General features: G+C 40.4%; 1 protein-coding gene across 5 annotated transcripts in view; it reads left to right on the top strand.

Moving 5' to 3' along the window:
- NBEA (neurobeachin) overlaps positions 1 to 27,724 on the top strand; it is a 449,525-nt gene that overhangs the window by 45,725 nt on the left and 376,076 nt on the right. For 4 of the 5 annotated variants that reach the window (XM_036011183.1, XM_028526291.2, XM_036011184.1 and 1 more), the window contains exons 7-11: positions 3,687 to 3,806; positions 4,960 to 5,106; positions 8,939 to 9,136; positions 9,705 to 9,838; positions 26,175 to 26,283. In XM_036011183.1, coding sequence (XP_035867076.1) covers positions 3,687 to 3,806; positions 4,960 to 5,106; positions 8,939 to 9,136; positions 9,705 to 9,838; positions 26,175 to 26,283 — 708 coding nt within the window. Of the gene's footprint in view, positions 1 to 3,686; positions 3,807 to 4,959; positions 5,107 to 8,938; positions 9,137 to 9,704; positions 9,839 to 23,943; positions 24,050 to 26,174; positions 26,284 to 27,724 lie in introns of those variants that run through there. The other variant, XM_036011185.1, reaches the window with a different exon arrangement.

The raw sequence follows: 27,724 nt of genomic DNA, 5'->3' as shown, positions 1-27,724 counted from the left end.
CCAGGTCGAGAGCTGTGGTACATCTGCACAATGGAATACTAGTTGGCCACACAAAGGGAGGAGATTTTATACTTTGCCATGGCATGGATGAACGTAGAGATTATTATGCTAAGTGAAATAAGCCAGTCAAAGACAGGCAGATACCGTCTGATCTCCCTCATGTGGAGTCTCATGGACAGACTGAATTGACAAAGTGAAAACAGACTCATTAATAGAGATCAGACTGACAGATCTCAGAGGCAGTGGGGGTTGAGGGGCTGGGTGAAAAAGGTGAAGGGATCAAGTAAAAAAAAACCTTGTGGACACAGACAATAGCACTGCGATTACAGGGGGAAAGGGGGTGGGGGGGGGCAGGTGGGGAGGGGAGGGTAAAGGGGGGTAAATGGTGGTGGAAGACTTGGCTTGGGGTGTGCACACTCAGTACGATATACAGACGATGTTGTATAGATTGTGCACCTGAAACCTGTATAATTAATTTTATTAACCATCGTTACCCCAATGAACTCAATTAAAAAGTGAATGTGTACATTCGTAGAAAATATAAATGTATGTCAAGTCAGAAGCTGGGCTCCCGGGATCAGACAGCCCCCTTGGGTGCTGTCTGTAGAGTACCAAGTAGCGAAGGGACTCCATGGCCGCCGCGTCCTTCACTCAGCAGTGCATTCGCGTGCTCGTTCGTTCAATTTTACCGTGTGTTAGTTATGACTAACACCAGACTGTTTCTGGGTAACTCCAGTCCTGTGTATCTGGCTAATTAGCTGGCTAACTGTACTAATTACCGTGAGTTACAATGGCACCCACTTAAGTGAGAAATGGAGCACCATCTTAGACCCCCTTTTTCTGCGTCAGCACTTCTGGTAAGTTCTGTTACTGAGCTCCTTGTCCTGCCCCCTCGCTTGTAAGTGAGGAATGCCTCCTGTCCCTTAGCGTCTTGTGGCCCTTTCCCCCTGAACCTCTGCAGTTGTCAGGGTCACCTTCATGCATGTTTGCCTGCCTGTCCCACTTCCTCACTCCTGCCAGTTATTTCTTAAACTACAGAGAAGATCATTTCACTTTCCTGCTGAAAATGCTGCAGTGATCCCACATTATGCAAAAAAACAAAGGCTGATGGCTGCAGTTGTACAACAGATCTCTTTAGAATCGGGCCTTTGTCTCTCTTTCCCTCTAAACCTAAGCGCTGGGAAGCATTCGGTCAAGTGTCCGTGCTATACGGACCATATTAAGATACCTCTGCGTGGAATGGTTTTCTGCCCTTTGTTTACTTAGTAATTGGTATTCATCCGTCAGGTTTTTTTCTTCTTTAATTTTAAATACTTACTTTGAGAGAGAGGGGAAGAGAGGGAGAAAGAGGGGGAGAGAAACATTGATGGGCTGCCTCTTGAATGCACCCTGACTGGGGACCAAACCCACAACGCTGGCACATGCCCTGACTGGGAAGAGAACTGGGGACCTTACGCTTTGCAGTGTGATGCCCAACCCGCTGAGCCACACTGGTCAGGGCTAGTTGTCCTTTAAGTGTGGTCTTAAGTTTTGTTTACTGTTTCAGAGAAGTCTTCTGTTAATCCTTCCTTTTCCTTTTATCTTTTCTTTCTCAATTTGTCATGAATTTTTTTGCTCCCATATCTATATTTTTGGTGTACTGTATTGTTTTTTAATGGTTTTCATGTTTATTTTCTTCTACTGAAACCTCCTTTTCTTTATACACTCACAATCTAGCGTATATTTGGCAAGAAGTAGGTTCTTAGTAAATTTTTCAATGAGTGAATGACTCTGAGGAGTAAATAGTGTCAATTTTAGCAGAAACATTTTTATCATGAGGAAAAGCAGAGAAAAAATAGAAATTTAATTAATGGTAGCTGACTTAGAGGTGCCAAGTATGTATTAGGAGCTGTTCTCCATAGTTTTAATACGTTGTCCATTATGTGTAATATTTATAGTCACTACAAAAAGTAGGCATTGTCATTATCCCCTTTATTACAGATGGAAATAGGTTCAGAGAGACTAAATAATTTGCCAGAAGTCATAGGTCTTGTAAACTGGGAACTTCATTTATGTCCATATGAATTGAAAGTTCAGTCTGCCCAATACACTGAATTATCTGGTCATAGTAGTAAGAACTCAATACATATTAGTTGACTGAGTGCCTTTTTACATTAGGTGTGTCAATAAGTATAATAATGCAGCTAATAGTATTTATCTTAAACGTCTTTCAGTAGCAGAAAATTGCTTTGTATTTATAGATATTTATATCTAGTCTATTTAGAAATTTTAATTAGTAAAAATTTTACTAAAAAATGTAAGGATTGTATCTACTGTTTTGCATTCTGGTTGAAAAATTTCAAACTCAATGGAGACAATGTAGATAAAATTTGTTTCTTATATATGTAAACTTTTATGAGATTTTTCTGAAATTTATTTGATGCTCAGTTTTTAATTAAAGTTTGTAATGTTTAGAAACATGATCTGTTAAATGACTAACTTTAAAGACTCAGTTTGCAAAAACTTGTCATTAAAGATTACCTAGAATGAAACAATTTAAAAAAAAGACATGTAAAGGAGTTAAGTGGTTTGACCTGATGTATTTTTCTGTAGTTGAGAAACAGTGTTGAGTATTACCATATTACTGTTTTCTATGAGTTCAGTTTTTACATTCCAAGTCAAAATAAGTGAAATTAAATTTTGTGCTAGGTATTTAGGACACCTTGGAATGACATATTTCAGTGGTTGAGAATTCTTATTAAAGCTCTATACTTTGCCAATATATATGAAATAATTGAATAGTGCTTTTAATTAATTGGAGAATAAGGTCTGTACTTTGTATTTTTATTTATTTTTTTTAGGAAAACTAGTTAACCCCCCCCCCCCCCGCCAACTGCTGAAAGTATACTTGATCAAGTATCTATAAATCATTTGTGTTTTTCTATATTTTAGAGAATACTTTTATATTTTTTTTGCTTTAGACTCTTAAATTTAAAGAAACTAAGGTTTGGATCCACAAATTATTAGAGAACTTAAACCATCCCATATCAAAATAAACACTAAAAATGCTTTTTGTTGGCCCTAGTAACCATAAAATGAGAACTCTATGAAATTTATTTTTATTTAATGAATATTCACAGATTAAGCTTAGAATATGTCATTATTCCTGGATTTAGTGTTCAGTGTTAAAATGTTCCTTTGACTCGTCTCTCTTGACTGTGCTGTCCAAAGTAGAGTCTAGGTTGTTCTTTCCCACCTGCACTGGTCTCTCTTCCCTGTAGCGAGCATCATGGTTTGTAGTTCTGTCTGTGTTTGTCTGATGTGCGTCTGTTTCCTTGTACCATGCATTTCAGAAGAGTTGGGACTGTGGTCGGTCCTCTCAGATCTGGGTATTTGCAATGCCTGGCACAACGTGAATGTTACTAAGTGAATGAACACAAGTATTGCATTCCTCCCGTTTTTGGATCTTGTTTTAAGGAAGATGTACCGAGACTTAAGGGGTTCTGGCTCTGTCTCAGTCACAGTTTATTCCTTGTGCGTTGCACCTTTCATCTGATAAATGGGGAAAGGGAGGGGAAGGGAAGTGGTAGAGGGCGACGGCTGCTTCCTCCGAGCACGTTTGCTGTGTATTATGAATGCTAGGGTTGCTTTTTGTACAGTACAAATGAAACATTACCTGTTGACATCTTTGTTTTCTTCCCTTTAAGTGGTACATGATCAGCATTGTCCACATTTACAACCGATGGAGGAACAGCGAGATCCGGTGTTATGTTAATGGACAACTGGTATCCTATGGTGACATGGCTTGGCATGTTAACACAAATGATGTAAGTTTTCTTCAAGATTCATGTTTTAATGTATTTGAGCATATGAGATAGCACTGTTTATAACACAAATTGAATAATAAAATAGTTTGTTAGAAATGTAATAGTTTTACTTTGAAAATTTTTCTATTAATTGAATATTCAGGTCTTAAATTTAATATAATTGCTGCCAGACCTGAATAGTGGTACAAAAAAGGAAAATTGCTTGGCTAACTTAATCAAGGATGAGGTCAAAAACATCATGGCAGTATTCTATTCTTTCTAGAATCTCAGGCATTAAAAAATGTGTCTTTCATCTTATTTGGATCTGCAAGGAAGACCTTAAACAGAATGAATAAATACTGCATTGGCCAAAAAGTTTTTATGTATATATAAAGACCTGGCCTGCAGCCCAGGCATGTGCCCTAACTGGGAATTGAACTGGCAACCCTTTGGTTCACAGGCCAGCATTCAATCCACTGAGCCACACCAGCCAAGGCAGATTATATGCTTTTTTTTCCTCAAGATAAAAGAATCATTTTTCATTTTCACCAGTAACTTTATTGACTTGGATATTTTGAGTATGTCGGATATCTCCTACATGGTATAACATTGATTGTTCTTAATGCCTTGATTTCATCACTATCAACTTCAACTGACTGCGGAGCACTATCCAGTGAGAAATCTCCAGCATGAAACTTCATAGACCACTTTTTTAAAAAAGACTTTGCTTATTTATCTTTAGAGCGAGGGAAAGGGAGGTAGGGGGGAGAGAGACATAAATGCGTGGTTGCCTCGAGCGCAGCCACACACTGTATTCTCTGATTCAGATGAGTCTCTGTATAGAGATAATTGTAATTCACTAGAGTTTTAAATGTAGTTTTATCATTGTAAATAAACTACTATAAGCCTTTTTGCCTTTGACTATAAAGTTTGGAAAGGGGTCAAGTGATTACTGAGTAAATGGTTACTTGTGTAGCTTGCCCATATGTATAAAATATTTAACAGATTTATTTTTCTCAAAAATCCTTAGCTGGCTTTTACTACTTATATACCCCATAAAGTCTTAACTGATTCTTTTTTCTGTTATTATTGTTATGATAGTGAAAAAAGGCATCCTTCAGTATTTTGTCATTACAAAATAACACGTTTATTTTTTGTGACTTTTTAAAAACAGAGCTATGACAAGTGCTTTCTTGGATCTTCCGAAACTGCTGACGCCAACAGGGTCTTCTGTGGGCAGCTCGGCGCTGTGTACGTGTTCAGTGAAGCCCTCAACCCCGCCCAGATATTCGCCATCCATCAGCTAGGGCCTGGCTATAAGGTAGTGGGAGCGGTCTCACTGGGATGCTCTGTGGAGTGGGGTGTAACAGGCGATGGTAGTCCTCTGTGGGGTTTGAAAGCTGTTTCTGTATTTTGGAACTCAGCTTTAATATTTATTTTGTTTCAAAGGTGGGTTTTTTTTAACATTTACCTTTCATGAACTGTTTTTATTTCATATGTTTTCTAATGTGGAAGCCATGGCTTTTCTTGATATAATTTGAAGTGTTACATTTTATAAAACCATAATGCTTCATGTGGTATTTGAAATCTCAGGTTTTGAAATATATAAAATAATGAACAAATGCAATGACTTTTTTCCAAATTAGAGGTAACTTAGAATAAAGATTTAGAAGGAAAATGGTATAAAATATTACATGTTCCTGAAATTACTCAGTTTTAGCCTCCCCTTTTGCTTGTCCTTTGCTGTAGGGAGGGCAGTGGGTATAGAGTGAGGATCCTAGATTCCCAGAACCAATGATTTAATATGATTTATCATGTGCTTCGTGCTTTTCAACTTTTAAAATGAAAACTTATTTAGGTAAGACATTGCATTCATATATACGAATTATTTTTTAATGTGCAGAACACCTGGCTAGAAAATATATGAGTTTTATTAAAGTCTCATTGGGAGTGGTGAAATACCAAACTGTTGGGAGATGGAAAAGAATTACATAGTGCACATGAAGGTGTTTATAATGCTGAAGAAGTGTGTGTCTTGCATGGAAGAGGCGGGGTTTTATTACGTGTAATGTTTGGATAACTAGTGTGAAGATTGGGTAGTAGAAAAGGATTACTAACATTAAAAGCATTCATCTTTGTATTTTTGCATTAGTATTTCTGTTTATATTTTTATGTTCCATGTCAGACATAGAAGTGACAGTTTGACTCTGCTCTTCTGAAAATGTATTTCTATTTCAGTGATTTTAATAATCAGAAATTGAATGACAGTGGTGCCATTGTTTGTATGTCAAGGTGGGAGTACCTGCTAACATCTTTTTTCTTTATCGAGTCCTTTGTTTTACTGCCCCAAATAACATGTCTGTGCTCGTGCAGGCACGTGTGCCTGTCTGCGGACCTCTCAGTGCAGCTGGGCCCGAGGCCCACTGCCAGTGCTGTGCGTGGGGATGTGTGCATGGGGACGTGTCCGTGACTGCGGTGGGTCACTCTCACCTGCTGCTTCTTCACCTTGTTGCGTAAACTGTGGGAAGTGGCTTCCTTCAAGCACAAACAGAATGGTATCGGTTAGAGTGACAGTCAAACAAGCCCAGTATAAATATAGTTAGGGAGTCCAGTACATAGTCCCGGCCGGTGTGGCTCAGTGGGTTGGGCATCGTCCTCCAAAGCAAAAGTTCGCTGGTTTGATGCCTGGTCGGGGCACAGACCTGGGTGGTGGGTTTGTCTCTGGTTGAGGCACATGTGAAGGGCAACTGATTGATGTTTCTCACCCTCTGTGCATCCCTTCGCCTGTCTCCAAGGATAAATAAAATCTTTAAAAAGAAAGAGTCAAGTAAACATAGATAGCAAACCTTGAGTTTGGTACTGTTTGCACAGGGAAATTTGAGAAGTGATGGTTCTTCCTGACCGCAGAGAGGAGCTGGGGCCGGTATGGTCAGTCACGCAAGCAGACATCCTCCCGGCTGCTCTGCAAGCCCAGTCACTTCTCGTACGGCGCTTTCTCGGTCATGTGCTTTCTCTCCTCACGTCCTTCTCTGCCAGCAGTGACAGTGACTGCCCCCCGCCACCCCGTCAGTGGGTTCTGTGCTCAGGCACCCGTGTGGCACAGAATGTGCTCCGAGCATCCTGACGTAAGCACAGAGCACCTCTGTCAGAGTCAGAACTTTTAAAAGGAAATGTCTTCAGTTTGGGGCATTACATGAAAAAGTGTGACGTTTTCAAAGTGACCAGCATTTCAAAGATTCCTTGTTAATAGAAGTTGACTGTAAATTTATGGGTGCATGTGTATTTTCTCAATTTTAAATACCAACAGTACAATTACTATCAGGAAAGATATCTGTAGAAATTTTTGAAGTAAAAAAGTATTTTTCTAGAAGTGTAGAGAGTGAAGGGCAGGCAGGCAGGCCCGGTTGCGCTCTGACTGGAATGGAAGTGGAGGTGGCCTACCACCCCCTGGACTCAGTGTCCTGGGGGATCGGACGGGCCTCGTGGTCCCTGCCTGCGGGGATGGGCTGGGGGCTGTGGCGGGCTTGCCTGGATGTGGAGGACATAGCAGCTGGCCGAAATGTTATTTAAACCACACATGAAGCTTAAATTATTCATGGTTGTGTAATAGCAGGATTTATTAATTGCTCTGATTGTGACCACTTCTTTAGTGTGTGAGGGACTGAGAGAGAGTAGTTTAAACTAGAACATGTGTCAAACCCAGTTGTTAACCTCTAGCATGGGAAGTGTGAATCAGCGAGTCAAAAAAGGTTGAAGTTTGAAATTGTGAGGTGAGAGAACATTCTGCATCTTCTTTAACTGAGAGAGGGAACGGTCCGACCCAGAGAACCGCTGTCCCGTTGGCTGGTTTGTGATGCTGGCGTGTGTGAGCGCCCTCTCGCTTCAGAGACGAGTGCCACCCACAGCCGCAGACGGGCAGGCCTAACTGTCCGCACCGCTCTTGTCTGGCTTGGCGGGCGCCTGGAATCTGGGTTTGCAGCGCGGCGCAAGTCAGAGAGGCCCTCTGGATACTAGTCCACCCGGAGAGAACTGTTTACGTTTGGCCTGACGTGTTTGGTCTGCACAGTGTTTTGGAATGTTTAGATTAATTTACAAGTTAGATGACTTTATTAAAAAATCCTGGTGTTACATGTTTCTCTTGAAAATCTGGGGGAACTGGCAACATGGCCTGGGAATTGACCTGAGCTGAGGAGCAGGGTCCGCCGTGGACGAGACATGCCGTGCCCTCTCCAGTGTGAAGAGGTCCGCCTGGCCCCCTTCACTTACGTGCACGTCTGTGTGCCTCCCGTAGCAGTGAGAGTTCCTCTCCTTGTAAGGCCAGGGTAAGGAAGCTGGAGCTGCATCAGTTACATTGCCTTTGGACCTTAAGTACGGGTCAAGGGACGGTCAGTGGCGGAGCCTGGATTGTGGCCCAGTCCACTTCACTGTCGGTCATTAACGCTGACTACAAGACCAGGGGCTGGGCCTGCTGTCCTGGCTCTTCTGCTTGGCTCTTCAGGTCCCTGACACTTGGTTTGTATCATTGTCAATTGGAAATTGTAATAGTGATACCATATGATTGTTGCCCAGGTCAAATGTCATGTCACTGTGAGGTTTGCATCTACAGGCAAATCCTAGCCATTCCTAACCATTCCTTTCTCATTACAGCTGATGTGTTTTCTCTTCTTTTATTTAAAGTGGTAATGTGTTTTAATGAACTTCTTGTTTTGGGTTAGCATTTCTGTTATGATACTTTTGTGGAGTAGCAGTGGTATTAGGTATATCGATGTACTTTTTATAGTAAAGAGAAATATTTTTACATTAAAACATTTTTTGTAGTCAGTGATAGTTTTTTCATGTGCCAGGCACTGTGTACGGTTGTGTGTATATAGTTTTGAAAGTATTACAAAGAAAAGTTTATGTTAGGCAGTATTCAAGTGAAATTCATTTTGCATTTACCTTATATTTTCTCTAATAAAATCATTTTATAAATAGTCAAAGGCAATAAAGAAGAGAAAATAAAGTTCTGTGTGTTTATTAGCATAATAACATTTAAATCTCATAGAACCGAAGTGAGAATAACGAAGTACTATAATATCACTGATTATTAAAAACTTCAGAGTTTTATTGTGTGACTGTTCAGATGAGAGTCTAACTCAGTTTTATTTTTCCAGAGCACCTTCAAGTTTAAATCCGAGAGTGACATTCATCTGGCCGAGCACCACAAGCAGGTTCTGTATGATGGGAAGCTTGCCAGCAGCATCGCGTTCACGTACAACGCCAAGGCCACAGATGCGCAGCTTTGCCTGGAGTCCTCGCCCAAGGAGAACGCGTCCATTTTCGTGCACTCCCCGCACGCCCTCATGCTCCAGGTGGGGCCCCAGTTGGGTTCTGAGGTCCCGTCCTTGTTCACGGCATCTTCACCTCCCAGACTCGGCGGTGCTCGCCTCTGAGTCTGCAGCTGCTGCTGGTCTGTCTGTGTGGGCTTCTAGTTCTCTACGTGACTTGTTTGCCTTCTCTCCTTCGGGGTGCTTTGCCTTGGACTTGTCTCTGTAGCAAGCTATCCGTCATTTCTGACATCTTTCATGTTCTCTAGCCTTTGAAATAAAACTGCTTGATTAGCTGGACAGGTAGTTAATATAAAAATATACTTTGGTTAAAGAACAGTTTTATATATCTCACTAACATAAAATTACCTGAGTATCTGTAAACCCATTGATAGTATTTCTTTTTATAAAATATTTCTTGATTTATAGCTTACATTTCCAGTGTAAAAATCTAACATTTCAAATTTTTATTTTACATATGAATCAAAAATTTATAATTACAGGTTTTTAAAATGTCTGCTGTTAATTTGATTCGCTTACAAAGTTATGTGGAACAGGAGATAGTGATAATGTATTTCAGAAATGTAATCAACATCTTTGTTTTTCAACATAGGACGTGAAAGCTATAGTAACACATTCAATTCATAGTGCAATTCATTCAATTGGAGGGATTCAAGTTCTTTTCCCACTTTTTGCCCAACTGGACAATAGGCAGCTCAATGACAGTCAAGTGGAAACAACTGTCTGGTAAGTTTCCTTTGAATGCATAACTTCTTGTATTTTCTGCACATTTTGATTACACCTGGCGTACTTGGTGTTGTATAAATGTACTGTAATTTGGGGCTTTTATTCTAAAGTCTAATAAAAGTTTCTTTGGGGGTAAGGCAGATACATATTTATACAATATAAAAATAACCTGACACTGAGATCCTTACAACCGTAAAGGAGTGGCCGCCTTCGTAGCAAGTAAAAAGTCCTTACCAGATGCAGCACGGTGGCTATAACGCGCACTGAGAAAAACGTCAGTCTCAGCCTCGTCCTTCACACATGCTCATGGTTTGGGGGTTCCACGAAGTTCTGTCAGGGTAATTAAAATGACTAGGGTAAAGTTCATTCTGAAGGATAAGATTTAATAACAGTGACATAATTTGCAGCTTAAATATTGTATTCCATGATGCTGTCATCATAAGACGAGCACAGCGCTAGTTGATGTTCACTGCTCCCTGTGTGTAAGTCACGTTGGAGAGCCCGTGTCCAACCAGAGCGTGTCTGTGTCTGTAAAAAAGTCCAACTTCTTCTAAGAAGAAGTTGATTTTGGTATGGGTAGCTTACCTCCTTTTCATTAAAAAATATCTCACATCAAACTCATTTAATCTTATATCTTAGAATCATATGTAAGAAGTTACATGTGAATTTTCACAGCTAATTTGTGTACATTGCTATGTTTAGAGAATTTAAAGGGAAAGTTTTATAGGTAAACAGTAATTTCTACTTTAGCATCAGTATTGGAAGGCTACATTAATATGTACGCACACGAAACCCTTCATGTTTGCATTGATGAGAAATGAATGGATGACGCGAAGATGGGAAAATGTAAAGTCCATTGAAGTGTAACATGATTTTCTCATGTTTATTTAAATTAGCTATTAACACACTTCTGTTGTATGATTACTGTTATCGTCCCTGTGTTGGGGCGGTCTTCATGTCAAGTAAAATTGTGAATATAGCTGTGACCTGCACATTTACAAAATTCCGCTCCCACGCACGTGTCACGCTTTCTCCCATGTCCGTGGAGCAGGGAGGCTGGCGTTTGGAGGTGAAGTGGGACCCTGGGTCAGGCCCAGTTGCTATGAGGCCTTAAATACTTGCATAGGGAGGCAGGCCAGCCTGTTGGAAAATGAAACTTCAGGTTCCAGTCCTGATTTAAATAAAAAACGTGTCTTTATCATCTGAATGACCTAGTACACGTTATGATAAATGATGAACAGCCTAGTAAGCACTGTAAAAAGAAGTTGGAGACGGAGCAGCCAGTAGGAGGATCCATGTGTGATTTAAATATTAAGCCCATAATTATTTTAATTTCAAGTGTAACTTTTTGCTTTGAGAAAGAAAAATTAGATGATACAGTTTGAAATGCTATAACTAAAATCATTCACAATAATTTATAGCTTTATGAATAGTTCTTATAAAATTTTAGTGCTAAAATTATATTTAACAGGTTATCTGGTCCATTCATCCAAGACACATGGTTATTTTTCATTGCCTGTCTTTTAAAACTCATTTTAATGTTTATATTATATTTTGGTATTTAAATGTATTTATTTTATCATGGAGCTAAAAGACAGTCTAACAGTTCAGCATTCTGATTTTCATTTTGATTTGTTTGAGTTCTTGTATATCATTCATTTTAATTGTTCTCTGTGGTAAATAACTTCAGCTTTCCCAGTGACATGTGTGTTCTTAGTTTATGGCCAGTAGAGAGAACAGAGAGAAAGAAGGAAGGGGTCCCTTTCCCCTCTGATGGTGACACGTGCCCATTCCAGGCTCCCCTGGGGCTCAGTTGTGTGCCATTTTGAGTTCTTATTTACTGCCTCTGTGTGATCGCGTCCAAGTCCTGGCTGTCTCAGGCTCACTTCTTCGTAGACAGTTGTGCGCATCAGTAGTACCGTCTTCGGTCAGTTAGATTTTTGGTGGTGAACATTATAGACAAGCGTGTGCATCAGTGGTACGGTTTTTCTTTTTTTTTAAATATTAAAGGCAAGCTGTTGAATGGGATCGCCCCTCTCTGAAGGACAGATTCTTCACTGCAGGCTAGGGCGGGGGTGGACCGAGCTTCCTGTTTTCGGGGGTATCATTGAACTCATGTCGATGACTCAGACCTTGAGATAGGCTGTATCTTGTTTGCTTTAGTCACAATAATGGTTGTAGAAGGACGAGAGTGCATTTGAAGTTTTTGCATCTTCTAAGAAAATTCAGTATGTTCTTTTTTTTGAAAATCTCTGCCTAAGAAATATGTGCCAAAAATTACAATATAACCTAATTTTTAATTATTTTTTGAAGAAATTGACCTAAGCTCTAAAATAAGTTAATTTCCTCTGCCATCTGCGTTTCGAGCTAACGCACTTTAGGTTCCATGTACTTTCCTCCACTCAGTAGTGTCTTCGTGTGAAGTTTTCTGCTGCTCCCGCGAGATGGAACCTTTGTTGGCACCACAGTACCATTGCTGCGGATTTCGGTGACTTCGGCTCTGTGTAGGGGTCTTAGCATTAAAATAACTTGTTGAAAGAATGGTCTTATTTTCTGGACCCTTTAAAACTAGGCTTTATTTGTGTAAGAGAATTTTTGTGGCTTGTTTTATCACGAAGGCTGTGTACTAGAGCTGTTCTGTGTGTGCCAGACTTGGTGGGTTCAATCCCAAGTTTACTATTCATTGTTAGTGCATCTCCAAGTGCATTATTCCCTGTTCTGTGCTTTAGTTCCGGCCATTGTAAAGTGGAGACAGTAGTAGCTAACTGGATTCTTTGGACTCAGTAGGGTGGAACTCGTAGCTCAGTCCCCTCAGCTCTCAGTGCCTATAGGCTCTGTTTGCATGTGACCGTGAGTTAGGAGATGTACAGGTTATCTCTGATACCGCCATGCTCAACAGTATTCAGATGTTAGATATCCTTTATCTTCTTTTTTTTTGAGAGTTTTTTTTAAAGATTTTATTTATTTATTTTTAGAGAGGGAAGGGAGGGAAAAAGAGAGAGAGAAACATCAATGTGTGGTTGCTGGGGGCCATGGCCTGCAACCGAGGCATGTGCCCTGACTGGGAATCGAACTTGCGATGCTTTGGTTCGCAGCCCATGCTCAATCAATCCACTGAGCTACGCCAGCCAGGGCAGATATCCTGTATCTTAAGAATTGGTTGTTACAGTAGCAGCCAGCTTACTTTCTGTTTGAACTTCTTTTACCAATGATGTTACTTACATTTGAGAGTTACTTAAGTCGGATTTTTTATTTTGAATATTAGTTGTAGCGATAAAAACTGATTTTGAACTATCCATTTTTAGGTAGAGTGGTTTAAAAGTGAGGAATTTGTTAGCTCAAGTTTTGAACAATGTCAGACAAACCACATAAAGTCACAGCAAGCGTTGGCCGATTTAAGATGGTTTTTTAAACCTGGTTTTTGGATTTTGTATAGCTATCCCCTTACACTAAGTCTCTTAAGAATAACATTTCCCATAGCCTCTTCTTTTAATAACATGTAGTTACCCTAATCATGGCACAGAAAATTAAGCAACAAAGGAGTAGCTAAGTACTATTGAACTGATTTAACAAGCATGTGGCAACACATGCAGTAGTTTTGATGTGATCAGTTTTTGGATAAGTAAAAGAGGCCATGTATCGTTACTGTTGTGGTTTTATCCTGGTCATGGTGGTTCTGCTGGGTGCCTTCAGCTGCCCGGCTGTTCCGCCAATCCCCGGGGGCTCATGCCACGTTGCACTGGGCTGGCGATCTCTCTGAGGCCAGCGGACGCTGCGAGCAGGAACCACACTCGCTGTCTCTCCCTGGACAGTGAATAAACGCAAGAGGGAGCCAGTGGTAATGACTCATCTCAGGAAGCATAGCTCCCGTCTCCGAGTGGCCAGTGTTTCGTGTTTGTGTCTGGGAGTGGCTCAGGAAATTAGAAATACCCTTTTCCTTTGATTTAGGTGATCACGTACATTAATGCAAACGAGTTACCCTTCTCCACTTCGACCTACCCCTTCTTTTTAAGAACATTTGTTATCACATTCTAGGGGTGATACGAAACAGTAAGTCTTCCTCGTTGTGTGACCTAAGAAGACTTTGCTTTGAAGAAACATGTTTCTGGCGCAAGGTACAAATGGGCTTCGGTGCCCTCAACAGCTAAGAGCACGAGAAGGCAGTCGTTCTCCTCAGATGCCTGAGGTGCAGGGGGCAGGCATTCGTGGGCACCGGACGGGTGCGACTCGGGCCGACGTCCTGTTGGGTGTGGTCTGACCCTGGGGGCGGGGTCTGGGGCAGCTCGAGGTGGTCACCCCCAGCTTGCTGTGGGCAGGTCCCCGTGTTCTTGTGTGGTCTTTGCCGGTCCTCTTCTGGGGATGTGGGAGGGGAGCTTGAGTGGCCTCGTGGGGGCCTCGAGCATGGGCGCTGCCCGCTGCGGGGCTCCGTTCTGCACGCGCGAGACTGATCTCAGCCTGGGTGACGGCAGGTAGCGTGGGCCAAGTACTGAGGTGCCTGGCACAGTGGGCGCTGTAGGGGCTCCTGTCTTTCCTCAGGGAGCGTCGGTAGTTCACTGATGGGACCCAGTTTCGTTTTGCCAACCAGAGTTTACTCGGATGCTGATAAATTATATACACCAAAAATGAATTTCAGCTGGCAAGTTCATTAAATTCTTGGGAGTATAGAGAGGTTTTTCTCAGAAAAGTTTTTTTTGTTATTATGATATAGGTGGTTTGATAGACTGCCCAATGGAATACATGACATAAAAAAATTTAGAGAATCTCATAATGCATTGATCTTAATGGTTCTATCATTAATACTCATAATATGAATATTAATGACTCATTAATTTGTTTAGCGAACTTAAATCAAGATTTTTCTTCAAAACTATCCTGCTAACCAAAGTTGTTACAGTAATTATCTTGAATTTTATAACCTCCTCAATAATTAAGCAGCCCCCTTGATAATGAGAAGTTTCATCGTAAAGTTCTAATGAGCACTAGTCATACAGAAATCAAAAAGTTACCCCCAGTTTCCACCCCTCAGTGTCTAGCTGTCCAACATGGATTTCTCTTATACTTCTGAGGGACATCATTTTTTTTGTCTGACCATTTTTACTGAATTTTTATCCAAGGAAAAGTGCCTGTTATATACATCAAATGTCAAAATTTTGTTTTATGCTTTAGCCCACCTGGCACAGAGGAGGAGGTGCTGCTGTCTTCCCGTCCGCGAGGAGGCGGGCTCGCGCTTGCTGCAGTGACTGAGCGTCTCCTGGAGGGCGCCAGTCACATGTAGGGAAGATAATTACTGTTTCCGTTTCCAAAGGTGGTCAGGTATTTTTGAATGGACACCTATCAAATCATAGTGCTTTTATTTTTTAAATATTTTTCAGAAGCGTATGTGTCACTTCTTAACAAGCATATTTGCTACTTAGCCTTTTTTGTGAGGATTACTAAGTTAGTGATGAAGATGTTCTTTGAAACAGATACAAAGAGTACCTTTAAGTACATGGCGATGCTACCTATTATTACTAGAGGAGAAAAACAAGTAACAATATGTGTAGTGAGATGTAACGAGAGCAAAATGGAACTTACATTGAATTTACTGTGCAAATTAATTTGTAAGGAGTAACAAATGAAATACATTGTTTTCTGCCTGAAACAGAGAAATTTTAATGTGATGTTCAAATTGTTTTCTCTTTTTCGTCAGGCAAGACTTCTTTTCTTTACTCCAGGAAGTCTGCACGGAAGATATCAAATAATGAAGTTTATAGTACATCTATAATTTAAAATGTTTTTATAAGTAGTTGCTTTTTTACAATAATTCTTCCATGAAAAGTTTTCTTTAAATTGATTGCAATCCATTTTGATGCTGTATCACTTTGTGCTCTTTTGATCAGCACGGGAGTTTTGGCCTGCTCCGTTTCCGACCTGGCGGGTTCACCCCTCCTTAGGCAGCCTGGTGACCCCCGCTCCCGGGAAGTCCCCATGTTGATGCCGAACTCTGTGCGGACACCCCATCACATAGCGCACTGTGGCCCGGAACTCCTGGGCTCCAGCGGTCCCCTTGCCTCAGCCTCCCGAGCAGTGGGACTGCCGGCGGCGCCACTGCGCCTGGCTACTCTGTGCTCTTTCGTTTACAGCTCATAACCTTTAATGTGTTGCCTTCATTTTCCTCTAGTTTTTACATACCCACACATTATCCTTCAATATTTCAATCGTATCTGTTACATAAAATGTTGTTACTTTATTTATGGAGTAATATTCCTTTTTGCTTTTCTATGTTTTTGTATTTCCTTTGAAAATAACAAAGGCAAATTGCTGTATTACTTTAGTGTTATAATAGTCATACAGGCTAAAACTGAAGACAGTATTATTTGTTTTTACAAAGAATATTGGCATTTGCCTGAACATTCACAACCCAACCGCAGAAGCCCAGGACGTTCGGAGTGGAACGTGGGTGGGACGTGTGTGAGGCTCTCCCAGGCACCCCGGCTCTGGAGGCGGTGGCTGGGTGTGCGGCGAGGGTGTGTGCGGGCGGGAGGAGCAGGGCACTCCGCAGGTCAGGTCACGGTGAGTGTGTGCTGTGACTACAGCGGCTTTGATTTCCCCCTGCCTCTGGGTTCGTGGTCTTGCTGCTTAGGGTGGCCGCGCCCTCGGCTCTTCTGCTGGCTGCCTTCCACTGAGGCTTACCTGTCCGACCGTGTGGGGAGTGTCTCAGCTCAGAACGCCCTACGTGAGAACCCAGAGTCTCCCCATCTGCACAGTTTTACTGTTTTTATCTTCTTTTTGCTTTTACATTTAAAGTTATTTTTATTTTTTAACAGACCTTATTTTTATAGCAGTTTTGTGCTTACAATAAAATTTTACAGGGATCGCTCATATATTCTCCCCCCACACATGCATACCATCTCCCATTGTCAGCATCACTCACCGGAATCATACTCCTTAACCAAGGGTGAACCTACATTGACACCTACGTCAATAATCACTTAAAGTGTCCTTTTGTATCCTTTTTTTGTCAACTGTGCATCTTCTTTGGTGAGATATTTGTTAAGGTCTCTAGCACATTTCCAAATTGGGTTGTTAGTTCTCCTGTTATTGAACTTTAAGAATTCTTTGTATATTTTGGATAACAGTCCTTTATCAGATGTATCTTTTGCAAATATTTTCTCCCAGTGTATGGCTTGTCTTCTAAGCCTCTTGGCACTGTCTTTCTCAGAGCACAACCATTGCATTTTAATGAAGTCTAGCTTGTCAATTATTTTATGGGTTGTGATTTTGGTATTTTTTCTATAAAGTCATCAGCATATCCAAAGTCAAAGGTTTTCTCTTATGTTATTGCATTTTACATTTGGGTCTGTGATCCATTTTAAGTAAACTTTTGTTAAAGGTGTAAGGTCTATTTCTAGATTCACTTGTTATATGGTGGTTCAGTTCTTTCACACCATAACTGGAACGTAACTGCAGACAGCTTCATTGCTCTCGTCACTTAGAAAGTCTCAAGAACTTGAGGAGCTCTGTCCCAGAAGTTGGGAAGAAGAGCACATGTATATATGCTGTAAGTCAGTATCATAGCACAGCATTTGGAGTTGTAAATTTCTGTATATGCATTGCTTTAATTTCATTCTACACATTTGATAAGTTGTGGTTTCATTTTTGTTTTGTTCAAAACATTTTTAATAGCTCAAGATTTTTTTGACCTATGTGTATTTAGAAGTATGCTGTTTACTCTCTACATATTACGAGATTTTCTAGTTATCTTTATGTTATTTTTAGTAAATTCCATTGTGATCTAGGAGTAGATAGTGTACGGTAGCTACTTTTTAGATGTGTAAGTTTTGGTCTGTGACTCAGCATGTGGCCTATCTCAGTGAGTGTCTCCTCTGAGCTTGAGTGGAGGTAGGTATCACTGATGCTGGACGGAGCGTGTGCGCATGGCAGTTGACACCGGGGGTTTGCTGCTGGTGTGGAGCCCAGGTGGACTCTGATCTTCTGCCTGATCCATTGGTCTGTTTCTTAGAGAGGCATGTGGGGGTCTCCGGCTCTCACAGTGGACTGTCTGTCTCTCCTCACAGTTGTAGAGAGAGGTTTTGCATCATCTAGTTTGATGTTCTTCTTTTAGAAGGGCACCTTAAGAATTCCTTGTCTTTCTGGAAAATTGAACCTTTTATCATTATGTAGTGCTCTTCTTAGTCTTTGTTAACTTTCTTTGATTTGAAGATTGCTCTGTCTGAAAGTAATATGGATACTCCTACTTTCCTTTTTGATTGGTGTTATCATGGTACATTTCTCTCCATCCATTTACATGTAGTCCATGTGAGCCTTTATATTTAAAGTGGGTTTCTTATAGATAGCATTGGTGGGTGGTGGTTTTGGGTTCACTCTGTTTCTGTCTTTTAATCGGTGTACTTAGACATTGACATTCAAACCAGTTACTGATGTAGTTGGATTAATAGTTACTATATTTGTAACTTATCTATTTGTTGATCTTTGTTTCTGTTTTTGTATCTGTATTGTATTGTTTCTGTTTTTGCTATTTTTCTGCTTGTGATTTAAGTTGAACATTTTATACATTTCAGTTTTCTTATTTTTTAGCATATCAGTTATGCTTAATTTTTAAAAAGGATTTTATTTATTTTTAGAGAGGGAGAAAGGGGGAGAGAAACATCGATGCTAGAGAGAAGTATTAACCGATTGCCTCTCGCACTGACCAGGCACTGAACACACAACTCAGGCATGTGCCCTGTCTGGGAGTCGAACCTGCAACTTTTAGCTTTGCAGGACAATGCCCAACCAACTCAGCCCCACTGATCAGGGCTATTATGGTTAATGTTTTTACTTTTTTAGTGGTTGCTGTACGGTTTGCAGCTAATTCAAGTCTACTATCAAATATCACTACCACTTTGTGAGCAGTTTGAGTACTTTATGATAATAAAATAATTTTAATTTCTATGTTTTGTCCCTGGTGTCGCTGCTGTCACTCATTTTACATGTATAAGCATACATAAGTATGTGAACGTGTGTTATTATTTTGAACGGTTACCTGTTAGATTAGGTTAAAAAATAAAAGTTTTTATTATTTCTTCTTCAGTGTTCTGCTTTTATTTATGTAGATCCAAGTTTCTGACATATTATTTTTCTTCTCTTTAAAGAAATTCTGTTAACGTTTTTCAACAAGATAGTTCTGGAAACAAATTTCCTTAATTTTTGTTTGAGAGTCTTTATTTCTCTTTCACTTTTGATGGACAATTTTGCAGGGTATAGAAGTTGAGGGTGGTGTTTTTTTTCCCGTCAAAGCTTTAAACATTTCACTCCATTCTGTTCTTGAATGGCTTCTGAGGAGAAGTTGGATGTCATTCTTACTTTCGCTGTATGTAGGGTGTTTTTCTCTTCCAGCATCTTTCAGGGATTGTTCTTCACCTTTGATTTCTGTAATTTGAAAATGATAACGTATAAGTGCAGTTTTTTTGTTTTTCTTTTTTAAAAAAATTATGCTTGGTGTTCTCTGACTTTTCTGGATCTGTGGTTCATATTCTGACATTAATTGGGGGGAAAATTTGTAGTCATTTCTGTTCAAGTACTTCTGTTCCTTTCTTCTCCTTCTGCTGTTTCCATTATGTGTTTGGTGTTGTAGTTGTTCCATACTCTTTGGTATTCTGTTCTTTTTTTCAGTCATTGTTCTTTTTGGTTTTGGGATTTTGAGGATTCTATCAGTGTATTCTCGAGCTCAAAAGTGTATCCCTAAGCCATGTTCAGTCTACTCATGAGCCCATCAGAAAACGTTCATTTCTGTGACATTGCTCTTTATTGTTGGCATTTCTTTTTGCTTTTTTATGAGGATTTCCATCTCTCTGCTTCCATTGCCCATTTGTTCTTTCATGCTATCTATTTTATCCATCCGACTCTTAGCATATTAATTACAGTTGTCTTAAATTCCAAGTCTGCTAATTCTAACATCCATGGCGTGTCTGGGTCTTATCCTCGATTCATCTTTTTAAGTGGCAGTTTTGCATGTTGTTATGCCTGGTAATTTTTTCGTGGTAGACATGATGCACCTGGAAAAGGAGCTGCTGTTAAGAGGTCTTTAGAAACACGGTGAGCAGGGACCACTTGGTGGTCCCGCCAGCAGGTTCCGTCTTTTAGTGTCTCCGCACCTGAGGACGTGAACTTCCAAGCCGTCTCAGCTGTCTGAGCCCCGTGGGCCAGAGAAGACGGCTGCGGCTGGCTGGGGCTGGCTGCCTCCCTGCCCAGGTCAGCGAGGCTCTGACGGTAGGACCTTGGCGGCGAGGCCTGGTCACCTGCTTGCTCCTGAGAATGGGCCGGTTCAGAAACAGCACGTTTCACAGTGTTCCTTTCCCTTCTGTCCTCTGGAAGCCCAGGAGGGTTTCCCTCGAGTATCAGCTGTGAAAACCCGGTCGAGTTTCTGAAGATAGATTTGACAGTGAACGCAGGGCCCCACCGTGGTTGGGGAGTGGTCAGCGCGTGGCTCCCAGCCGTTTGCCAGCTGCAGTTCAGGGCTTCCTCGTGGGCGCCGGCCCCAGGGGTGTCCTCGTGCATGTCCCTGCTCCGGTTCCCCTGTGCCCTGGCGTCCTTTGTCTCTCTCCAGTCTAGGGAGCGCGCTGTGTCCTGCTCCCCTCTCTTTGTGGGTCCTGGAGGAGCTGTTGATTGTTCAGTCAGTTCAGCGCTTTCCCTGAGGGGATCGAGAGGTGGCTTGCGGGCTCCCTGTTTGGAGCCAGAAGCCGCTCTCCATTGCTTTTTGTTTTTAGTTGCTTTTTAAAAAAATCTCTCTTTGCCGCTGGTTTGCCCTGGATGTGAGAGCAGTTGCAGAAGTGCACAGTAGGGTGAGGGTCACGGAGCTCTTTCATTTTGACCCCAGAGCTGGACGTTGTCAGAGAAGCACGTGTGAAAAGTAACTCCGTGGAGTTGTGTGTGAGCTCGGCCCTGACTGGTGCGCGTGGGGGTCTGGTCCCAGCCCGAGGTCGGAGCCACTACCGCAAGGGGAGACCGCGGGGCAGAGGTCCCAGAGGTTGGGAAGGAGAGGCTGGAACTACCCCTTTTGACAGATGACATGAGTAACTACATACATAAAACTTACGGAATTAACACAAAATTCTCACACCAGTGAGCTAGTTTAGAAAGTTTGCAAGATACAAGGTTCTTACATAAAAATAAATTATATTTCTCTGTGTTAATGTGTAGTAGGAAACCAAATTAAAAATACCTTTAATAATAGCTTCAAAAATGTATTTTAAATGTAAGTGTCTAAAACATGTAGGATCTGTGTGCTGAAGTCTACACGCTGCTGAGGAAAGAAGTCAAAGCTCTAAATAAGTGAGGAAGCGTGTCCATGTGTAGGGAGTTTCAGCACAGCGCAGGTCTCGTTAAACTGACCGAACCGTGGTGATGGGTGAGAGAGAAGCAGCTACCCAAGACCGTGGGCAGGGAGCGTGCGACCCTGAAGACGGAGAGGGACAGGACGAGTGGGTGTTTCCGATGTGCTGTGACTGGCCCCTGTCCTGGCTGTTGGGGGGTTGTAGGGGTCTGTGTCTCTGACGTTCTTGGCATTGCGCACCTGTGCGCGCGCGAGCACACACACACACACAAGAAAAGAAATAAAGTCAGTTTTACTTCATTCATAGACCATTTAAAAAAGAAAATTAATTATAAGAGAATTAGAAAATTCCTGGACATACAGGGTGAGGAAAAAGTAGGTTTATAGTTGTTCATATGGAAAATAATACTACAAGAATAAACTGTTTTGTGTACTCACCACTGCACACCTACTTTTACCACACCTTGGTGTGTAAAGACCAAGTGTCGAATAATTATTTCAGCTTTCTGTGCAATCAGCTGTTTAAACATTCATTTTCTTACTTTGGCAGTGTCAGCACTCCCGGGCTGTACTTGTAGCCCCGCCGCTGTTCGGCGGCCTGTGCGGTAGGAGGCGGCGCCTGAGCAGGCCCCGGCCCCTGGCACTGAGGCCTGGAGGGCGCGCTGGTGTGCCTGTACCATTGAGGTTGTGCACGTGGGGTTACCGACTGTCTCTGTTTTTTCTTTGAAACTTTGTATTTCTTCAGTGGTAGGAAGTTATGCCGCCAGGTTTCTAAGTGTTCAGGTGCCCCTGGGTTATCTGTGGTCACTTTGGCGGGGCAGCCACTCCGGCACGTCCAGAGGAGCTTCCGTCAAGGGACTGGGCAGTCGGAGCCCTGCAGGTCGTCTTTGGTCCTTTGGGCTAGACTGCGGGCTGGTAGGCTGTGAGCATTATTCTTTGACAGTAGCGGCTTTTGTCTGAAATGAATGTAAAAGGAAGGGCAGAATGTGCACTAGCTTGACAGACGTTCAGTAGGTCCTTTGAAGCCCACTGTCAGGTAGCTGCGGCTGCCGGGCTCCTCGCCCGGCGGGAAGGAGAGGTAGGGCTCACCGATCAGAGACTTCACGTGCTCCCGAGTGTACCCATCTGTCCTCGCATCGTGCTGTGTGCATTTCACTGTTTCCCCATCTGACTCTGCCAGTGAACGCATTTTCCTTATTTTGGCACATATCTCCACTTGGTGTCTGAACTGATGAATGCGACAGTTGGTGCCAGGCTTCCTTGCACGCGGAGGCAGGTAGGCAGTGGTCTTCCAAGAGAGCACCCTCAGGAACGGGTTGTCCACCAGTGCTCAATGGACCGGGGCTGGAGCCCTTTGGGTCAGGCCTTTCTCCAGTAACTTTGAACTCTGAAGGAGTTGAACTCTCCTAACTTACAGTGAGACTTTTCTGTGTGGGTCGCTGGAAATTGTGTGGAGCGTGACATTATCTTGAGTATGGACTGGAGTTGATTCCTTGTACAGTTTTATTCCTGCTCTGGTCACTCTCATCTCTGAAAAGTTTTGCAGTGAAAGAAATAGCATGAAACTATGGTATTAGATACTTTGTATACTTGAAATCCTCTTGTGCAAGATTTCAGTGTGTCTCAACACTAAATTCGGTTACCTAAGAGATAAAACTTGATGAAAAAGTCAAAAGATTTTTTCCCCCTTGCTGGTTCCTTAAATCTTATTAGGACTTAATCTAGTTCTGAATTCTGAAAATTAATTTGCTTATAGCATTTTTAAATATTAAAAACATCCTTTAATAAGGGGAGTTGTTGAATCTCCAGGCAAATATTTAATTTTAACATTATTAATTCCATTTATCTTAATATATTGAAACAGCTCACCTAGCTGAGGTGTGTGCTTGTTTCAGTACCAAGTAAACTGAAAGGCCTGCTTCTGATCTGAACATGGGTTGTGTGTTCAGTATTAATCATTCAGTTATCAGTTAGGTCTGTTTATGATGGATTTCATCTTTAAATAATGAAGTACCTCAAATAAAACGTTTGTTGTGAAATCACATGACTTATCTACATAGTTATTTTAAAAAACAAATAATGGACAGATTAGAGTGGATAAAGTAATATTAAAATCAAGTAAGTGTAGTATGCATTTTTATTAGAAACAGAATTTAGTCATATTCATATGTAGGTTTTACAATTCTCAGGTATTTGTGGGCCAAGACTGATGTGGTTTTCTTTAATAATACAGACCAGAAAGTTTGGAGGTACTGATAAATATACTAAGTCATTAAGGTATTATTATACTCTTTTCTTCAGTTTTCCTAAGATCTAGACCTTTATAAGTATGACACTTAAATATTATTTCCTAGTTTAATTGAAGCTTATTAAGCATTGGAAGATGGTAATTATTTTAAAGAAATAACCCTATAGATTATTAGTGTCATTTTCCTCAAAAGGAGACAGAATTAAAAACCCATAACTGTTTCTGAAGCAGAATTGCTACTTATGGAACATATGTTACAATGTCTATTGAAAAGTTTAGCGATCTTACTTCGCTGAGTGAAAAATCAGCACACGTTCTGTCAAGTAAACATTCCTGTGAACGTTTGTTTCTAGGTATTGCTATACTTTTCAAGAGCATGTATTATGTTGTGTATGCTAGTTTTGGCTGACACAGATACTTGCTTTTGATTTATCCTCTATAGTTAGATCCTCTGCAGAATAACTGATGTGTCTAGACAGGAAGTGGTATGTAGGAGATATAGGAATGGGCTGAAGTATCCTTTATATTTGCCTTTGTATCTAGGGGAGTTGGAAATAGGCAAGAATGGAGAGAAATTTTGTATGGCAGTGCACAGAATTTTGCAAGTATATTGTGAGCCCTGCAGCAATCCGATGCATTTTAGTTACTGGTAAGTTTGTTAAATTATGTTTGAAAATGTACTTCTTCGAAGATAGCCATCTATTCACTATTACGTCTGCCATGTCAAACATACCTATTTTAAAGATTTTAAAAAGATATGGTATTACTGTTGCATTGGGTTTTAGGTATAAATTAATAATACCTTTGTTAGTGAATGAATTTGACTTTTCAATGGTCACAGTTAAAATTGAAGTGAAATTAATAATTATATGGGTAGCATAGTCATGTGTTAAGATTTTGGAGTGATAAAATTAATATTTCTGATTTTGTAATGAAATTCCACTGTGTTTAGAAGTCTGAGTTAATTCATTAGGTGTTTGAGAAGGAGTTGTCTTTCTGCCAAAAAAAAAAATAAGAAAATCTATGGCATCTAGTAATTTCACGTGGCTCTACAGAGGAGGGTGATTGTAACACTTTTTGAATTTTCCATGGACCATAGGGACCATAGTGATGCTTTTCTAGACTTTTTGGCAGTACCGATGTTTAGGAATCGAAGTCTTCTTTCTTCCTAAATTACTGACTCAAGCGTAGGTCAAAATTCCATTCAGATCAGGAAAGTACGTAAGCTCTGTATAGTAGTTGTCTTTATTCTCTTCAAACATTTAGGCAGAAGTATAATGTATAATAGTATTTAAACAATTATTTATGACATGGCTTTGACTATTGATACTATTCATTTAAAATGGATTAGATTGCTTTTAATAGCTTTTCTTTTTTATAGAAACTGTTTAAAAAATCCCAAGAAATTCCTTGGTATTTGTGCTTTTCCTATAAATGTCTGCCTGTGATTTTTAGGACAAAGTAGAAGAATATCATTGATTTGTAATACTTGTTTTTACTTGTTTTTGTGGTTTAAAGATAATAGGGCCAGATAATGTAATCGAATTTTAATTTCCTATAATGAGTACTTTATTTCCAGATACAGTATTTATTTTTTCTAGCTGAAATGTAATTTATTAAACCATTGATTTTTATGACAATGATAATTTGGCTGCTAATTATTTTATAAGACTATTTCTGATTAGAACAAGAATAGCCACATTGTCAGAGAAATGTGTTATCATTTTTATTGAAACCAGAAGAGCTAGAATAATTTTAGATTATTTGGGGGGCTTAATAATTTAAAAGTTTTTCTCATTAGCAAATTTTCTTCATTTCTTGTAAAAATGAATATGTGTATATTAAAGTATATTTAGAAATTTGAGGTTTTACCCATTCTTGTGAATATAAATAGGCAATTTAGGGTACCTTGTAAAGCACTGTAAATAGATATTATTTTAATTGCTGGTAAAGTCTGGCTTATAGTTATTTCTTGTTAGAAACTATGGCAAGGGTATAATTAAGAGTGCTACCATGTAGCAGTGCTGCTGGTTGAAAATTGTTCTGTGTCACTTCGCGAAGCACAGTGTTATCAAAGCTTGATCCAGTGCAGCCGTTCAGTTTTCTTTGTTTCTTCCTTCATGCAGCCGCCCTGTCGGGTGTTTGATTTTTGTCCGGCACATACCCTTGTGTGCTTCTCTGTGTTTCCGCTTTTGTGTCGCTGTGTTACTGTCACTTTTCATTTTAACATTACATCAATCATTTATTTTCTCTGCTCTCATGAATTGGTCCTGAGGGCATGTGTGGACATAACTAACATGTTGCATATTTCTCTGGATATTTTAAAAAATAGGTCTAAATGAAAAGTTTAAAAAATTGCTGTGTTCTTCTGACGCAATCTTGTGTACATATTTAAAATTCTCTTAGATAGCGTGTTCTTCCAAGAAATAGCATGATAGTCTTTATTATGATGAAGCGACACATTTGTGGGTGTGTTTATGATGTTAGGTTTACTTGAAGCAGGGAATATTTATGTGTATAAGTAATCTTAGATGTTTTGCCTTGGAATATAAAAAAATCCACATAGTAATATATTGATATATGATACTTTTAAATAGATAAAAGTAGTTTTCCTCATGCTTGTGAGTAAACATATATTGCATAGTATAAGGTATAATAGTTGCCAGCAAAATAGAGATTAGATTTGGATGTGGTTTTTATCTTTTGGAATAATAAAATGCTGAAATTGAACATTTGATGATTACATAATAAAATTATCTGTACTTTACACGCAGTGCTACTCTTTTGGCATTCCTGGTTGAACTACTTAAAAGTTCAGTAGCCATGCAAGAACAGATGCTGGGTGGAAAAGGCTTTTTAGTCATTGGCTACTTACTCGAAAAGGTAAGTGATCCGAATGGTGGTGTTATTGTGTAGCAAATAAAGAAAATTTGTAGCAGTCACAAATTCTACTTTTCTATAGTTTCCCTTTCCATTGACTGTACAGACTCTATTTTGGGATAATTCACAAACATTTTTATATTCACCTAGCAATAAGTGTAGACATTGAACTAAATTGGGTGTTAGACTTTCTATAATTAGGAAATTCTGAGTGAAAATTGAAACTAAAAATTATTTCATCTGCTTTTATTCAAAGTTATGTTTCTCACTAATTGTTTTTTAATCATAGGAAACTTTTCGCATGTCCAGAGTATTAAGAATTGCTTAGAAAACTGGTGTAGATTTGCATGCTGTGCAAAACGCCTTAACTGCGTTGCTGCGCGTGACTTGCTCACGCTCACAGCTCCCTTCAGTGCTGGCTGTCTGTCTGCTGATGGGCGATCAGCAGAATTCTGAAGTGAGCCTTTTTTGCACTTAAAACTTAGCTCAAAACTCAAAATACTATGAAAGGACTTCAAATACAATAAATGGACTTACTCAGTTTGTCCTTTTTCAGGATCAGTGAGTGTCCTTGTTATTATTATGCTGTCAATTTAGTGGGTATAAATATTTTCTTATTGTGGTGTTAAGTTGCATTTTTTAGATGTCTGAGTAAGATTGGATATTGTTATATCTGTCTGCCGGACATGTGTTGTTTCTCTTGTGAAGTGCTTGTGTCCTTTGCCAGCTCTCCTGCTCCCTCCAAGACCTGCAGTCCTAGGCAGACAGCAGTCCCCTTTGGTCTCTGCCATCTCGTGTGCTCCAGAGGCTGCACGTCGGAGGCTTCATGCACTAGTTGTCCTTTGGTAGCTGGCCTGTTTCACTGGCGCAGTGTTTACAGGGCTCATTCGTGTAGCGTGTGTCAGAGCTCTGTTCCTTCTCAGTGACCGAACGACAGCCCACTGTTTGTGTTTACCACTCCTGCTTTTCGGTCCATCTTTCAGCGGACATGCGTGTTGCTGCTGTGAGTACGGCTGCTGTGAGGGGCCACGTGCAAGTTTATGTGCAGACGTAGGTTCTTACTTCTCTTGGATAGATACCTAAGAGCTGATTTGCCGGGTCCTCTTGTTCCTTTTTGCTTAATCATTTAAGAACCTGCCAGGCTGTTCTCCAAAGTAGCTCTAACATTTTACATGCACGTCTTTGCTGACACTTGCTACTGCTTGTCTTTCTTATTCTAACCATCCCAGTGGGTGTGAAATGGCATATGACTTTTTATTTGCATTTATATGATGTCTACTGGTATGAGCGTCTTTTCATGTGCATGTTGCCTATTTGTATATTTTTTGAAAAATTGTCTATTTAGCACTTTGGCCAGTTGTAAATGATTGGAGTTATTTTGTCTTTATTACTGGGTTGTAGGGGCTTCTCACTCTGTACATTGGTTCTGTGTTAGATACATGAT

Source organism: Phyllostomus discolor, chromosome 11 (genome assembly GCF_004126475.2).
Source record: "Phyllostomus discolor isolate MPI-MPIP mPhyDis1 chromosome 11, mPhyDis1.pri.v3, whole genome shotgun sequence".
Lineage (NCBI taxonomy): Eukaryota > Metazoa > Chordata > Mammalia > Chiroptera > Phyllostomidae > Phyllostomus > Phyllostomus discolor.
This window is presented reverse-complemented; position numbering and strand designations above follow the sequence as displayed.